This window comes from Genypterus blacodes, unplaced genomic scaffold (assembly GCF_046128005.1).
Source record: "Genypterus blacodes isolate CSIRO-AG114 ecotype Tasmania unplaced genomic scaffold, CSIRO-AGI_Gbla_v1 ptg000032l_1, whole genome shotgun sequence".
Classification (NCBI taxonomy): domain Eukaryota; kingdom Metazoa; phylum Chordata; class Actinopteri; order Ophidiiformes; family Ophidiidae; genus Genypterus; species Genypterus blacodes.
Genome location: NW_027466845.1, coordinates 6126404 through 6130525, shown reverse-complemented (window position 1 = coordinate 6130525; position 4122 = coordinate 6126404). Strand labels below are relative to the sequence as shown.

Sequence of the window (4122 nt, the reverse complement as noted above, 5' to 3'; positions counted from 1 at the left end):
GAGCCGCGTCAAGCTGAATATAGTACCGCGATAAATTCCGGAAGTTTAAACTTTTTTGCTTCAAATGAGAGCGTTGAGAGTGTAATATAATATTTGTAAGTTGAGCTTTGGGGTGTAGCAAGCGATATAATATGAATCAAAGCTTTCGTTTGAATCATTGCATCAAGCGTTGTGTAAAATCAGAGCTGCGTTGACTTTGCAACACGCGTTGGCTGACGACGCTTTTATTTTGAAAGCTGCAATCGGAAGTTTTACTTTTTCGCTTGTGGTTAACTTGACCGTGGCAGCGATAGCAAGCGCACGGTTGCTACTTGAACGAAAACGGGGGAAGCTCGCACAAGAACCGGCGGGGTTGTCGTCCTGGACCCAACATGTCTCATTCCCACCGCTGAGTCCAGGCGCAGAAGCACCGTATTTACATCCCGAGCGTCGGTAATTGACGGCCACGCCCCGTATTCCACACACTCAGGCCGTACAAAAGTGCTGGCGGAGGCGCAGCGGCGTGTTGTTTGAAACCCAGCAGGGCGGCTAGCGGCTCGGCGGAGAGGAAGCAGGAGTGTCGGCTGGTGGAAACTGTTCGGGAACCATGAGAGAGTACAAAGTAGTGGTTCTCGGCTCCGGAGGGGTCGGCAAGTCGGCACTGACCGTCCAGTTCGTGACGGGGTCGTTTATAGAGAAATACGACCCCACGATAGAGGATTTCTACAGGAAGGAGATCGAGGTGGACTCCTCTCCGTCCGTCCTGGAGATCCTGGACACGGCGGGGACCGAGCAGTTCGCCTCCATGCGAGACCTGTACATCAAGAACGGCCAGGGCTTCATCCTGGTCTACAGCCTGGTGAACCAGCAGAGCTTCCAGGACATCAAGCCCATGAGGGATCAGATCATTCGCGTGAAAAGGTACGAGAGAGTGCCGATGATCCTGGTCGGGAACAAAGTGGACCTGGAGGGAGAAAGGGAGGTCTCGTCCGGGGAGGGGAAGGCGCTGGCGGACGAGTGGAACTGCCCGTTCATGGAAACTTCAGCCAAAAACAAAAGCTCGGTGGACGAACTGTTTGCAGAGATAGTCCGACAAATGAACTATGCCTCTACACCAAATGGCGACGACCAGTGCTGCTCGTCTTGTGTCATTCTTTAAGAACAAGGACAACCATCAAGTTTGATCCTTTGCTCGGTTGTAAGTTTGCAATGGTAGGTAAATTAAGTCATTATTACATCGAACAGATATTGACGTATTTAACACGTCATGCATGTTTAACTTGTCTTATAGTGTTCTACTTTTGACAATTGGCCTTTATTTGTTGGTCAGAAGCCAGTTTGTTATTTGCTAACTGCTGCTCAAATGAGGACATCAACAGTTTCTAACTGGCAACCCAGGGCAGGTCTTTGTTTTGCTAAGCAGATTGGGGGAAGTACCGACCTGAGTCTGTAACAGAACAGGAGGAACAAGCTGTGGCAGACTTAAAATCACTTTCATTCTACACTCACAGAGTTACAAAACAAAGCTGTAATGGCATTTTCATGATCTGGGTGAGGTTGGTGTCTAATGCTCCAGCATGGCCTACATCCAGAGATCACATGTTTATGTTGAGGCCCTACATTTCCTCTGTGCCCTGTCAGAAGTTGTTGCTGGTTATTCACGTCTCTCTCTCTTCTTTTCTCTTGTTTTGTTTTGTTTGTGGCAGTGTGTTGCGGCAAGTGTGTACTGTTGAGCTCTTCTTGGTGTCTCACCCCCGGCCTTGGAGGAAAATGAAGGGAGGAATGCTGCAGGGGGACGAGTGGTGGAGGAGGGGAGCGACTGAGACAGAGGGAGGGGTCCACTCTTCAGGAATTCTGCTGGGTTGGAATATCTTTGCTGCGTGATCAGTGGCTGCCATTGATGTCGACACCGTGTCAGTTCCAGAGTCTCAAGCAAACGTCCCCAAACTGGAACTTAACCCCAACAGAAAAGACACGGAGAGTAACAGTTAGAGACATTTGTATCTAAATGGATATTTCAGTATGAGAGGACAGAGAGATATAGTCTATTTTGTTAAATAACTGCACACTTTGGGCCGGGCAATTATGATATTTGGTGATATTTCTGCCTAACCCGTGTTGGAGCAATGCTCCATAACGCTCCGGATCCTTCTTTTTCCCACCCAAAGTTGAGAGAAATTGACACCACTTAACTGCTGGTGGAGTAACGTGTCGAGTGCCACTTTTTTTTTTCTTCATCGCCTCTTCAGCGCGTGAGAGGACCTTAACTGAAGTGACACAGGGATGGTGACCTGATCGCCCTTGTGTCGAGTGCCTTTCCAAAACAAATCAGCTGTTCAGATTTAGTGCCAACCGTCACGTATCACCCTAAAGGACCCTTCAACATGGCAATCCACCAACTAACGAACTGTTCTTCTCGATGTTCTCGTACGGGGGGGTCGAGGCTGAAAAAGTACACGATGGTTTTTGTCAATGGAACGAGTCGACCTTTTGGAGGTGGAAGGTGACCATTTCGCCGCGTCTACCTGCTCTGGCCAAACCTATTTCTTGAAACGCACAGGTACTGGAACCTCTAGACTTGACGACAACACCAAATTCTTTAACCTTCCGGACCGTTTAAATGAAAGCAGTTCTGTTTGTTCTGTTTTATTTTGTTGTTTTTAACAGGAAATGTGATGTTGTACCATTGACAAATCTAACCTGATTGTAAGTTTAATTTCAGATAAGCCGTGGGCTGTCTGTTAAAAAAAAAAAAAAAAAAAAAAAAAGACTTTTAATACAAAAAAGCATTTTTAAAGATATCAGACTGTGTGTTCTCTTTTTTTGGATGTTTCATCAATTGACAGGAAATCTGAATTCTAACCACAGTCAAACAACACACAAATAAGAGCAACACTATGAGCGCCCTGTTAGGTAATGATTAATTTAAAATGTATATATGGTTCTTTATATTAGGGCTTCCGCACTAACCCACGTTGATGTTGGTGGTGGGGTTATAGGGTGATAATGTACGGAAGGATGTGTGGTCGCCCGCGGCTGCTGGGAAGTATCAGCACAATAGAAGAGTGCAGCAACTTTGTAGTTTATTGCTTTTTGTGTTGGTGGATTCACAGGACGTCTGAAAACAGCAGCGACTGAAACGTTAGCAGGAACATCAGATCCGGGCCCCAAAACATATTCATATCCAGACACAGCTCTTGAGTTGTGTTTAACGCTGTGACATAATCAAAACAATGAATCAAACAGACCTTAATGCTGTGTGTGTGTCATGGCAAGTGTTTTGAAAGGTTGATGAGTGCGCCGCCTCCTTTCCCATTACAACTCTAATTGATCACCCAGTTAACATGTTTACACAACACTGCCAACAATCTCAGTAACTGTTGAGATGTTAAAATGTATGCAAATGCAAATAATGCAAACTGGAGACGTGCCTGATAGGAATCATCCCTCCGTGTTTGTTCAACCTCAAAGTCAGACTGGCAACAAATCAAATCTAAATTAGGTCACTATAGGTGTTGTAAGTTGGATCATTTTCGCTGACGTGCCATGTTTGTAGTAGACCTGTATTTTGTAGAATGTACCCGCGTAGAACACAACACATAGAACATGTAGAAGGGTCAAGTTTCTTCTTAACATCATTGACTTAGTTATGATGTAATATCATTTGGACCTATAGTTGCTAACAGAGGGATGTTGAGATGAAGCGCCCACTCGTTAAACGGGGCGATTTTCTGTGTGCGGCTTTAGCGGAGCGTCTTGTATAACGTGTAGGTGTCGGTAGAGTTCTGAGCCCATAGCCTGAGCCTGTCGGGCGCTCTGTGGTTACGTGGGTGTAGCGGTGAGATGAGGAGAGGCTGGTATGACTCGGGTAAGCCCCAGCTCTGGTTCTGTTTACCTCCTAGGGACGACCTCGCCCCTGCAAGCTTTCAGGGTCCACTGCAGGGTGTCTCTAAGGGGGTAAAGGGTAAACCAACACCAGCCCAGTCCAGTCTTTGAGAGTCAATGTGTGTGCCGGTACAAGCTCGTCTTCAAGCTGTCTGCGTGTGTGAGTTGTGGTATGTGTCTTGCGAGTTCGAGCATAATGTGTCTGCCATCGGTACCTTCTCAGAGGCTCAAAGGCCATGGAAGCATGGAGCTGTTTGG

At 46.7% G+C, this 4122-nt stretch overlaps 1 protein-coding gene across 1 annotated transcript; it reads left to right on the top strand.

Moving 5' to 3' along the window:
* Positions 1-290: 290 nt before the first annotated feature.
* Positions 291-2625, top strand: LOC142995401 (ras-related protein Rap-2b). The gene is made up of 2 exons (XM_076146426.1): positions 291-1191; positions 1686-2625. Exon 1 carries the CDS (start codon positions 587-589, stop codon positions 1136-1138), a length of 552 nt encoding a protein of 183 aa, XP_076002541.1. The 5' UTR covers positions 291-586; the 3' UTR covers positions 1139-1191; positions 1686-2625.
* The last annotated feature ends 1497 nt before the right edge of the window (positions 2626-4122 follow it).

Excerpts from the sequence above, each read along its gene's own strand:
- LOC142995401 (XM_076146426.1), top strand. The coding sequence starts at position 587 with ATGAGAGAGTACAAAGTAGTGGTTCTCGGCTCCGGAGGGGTCGGCAAG.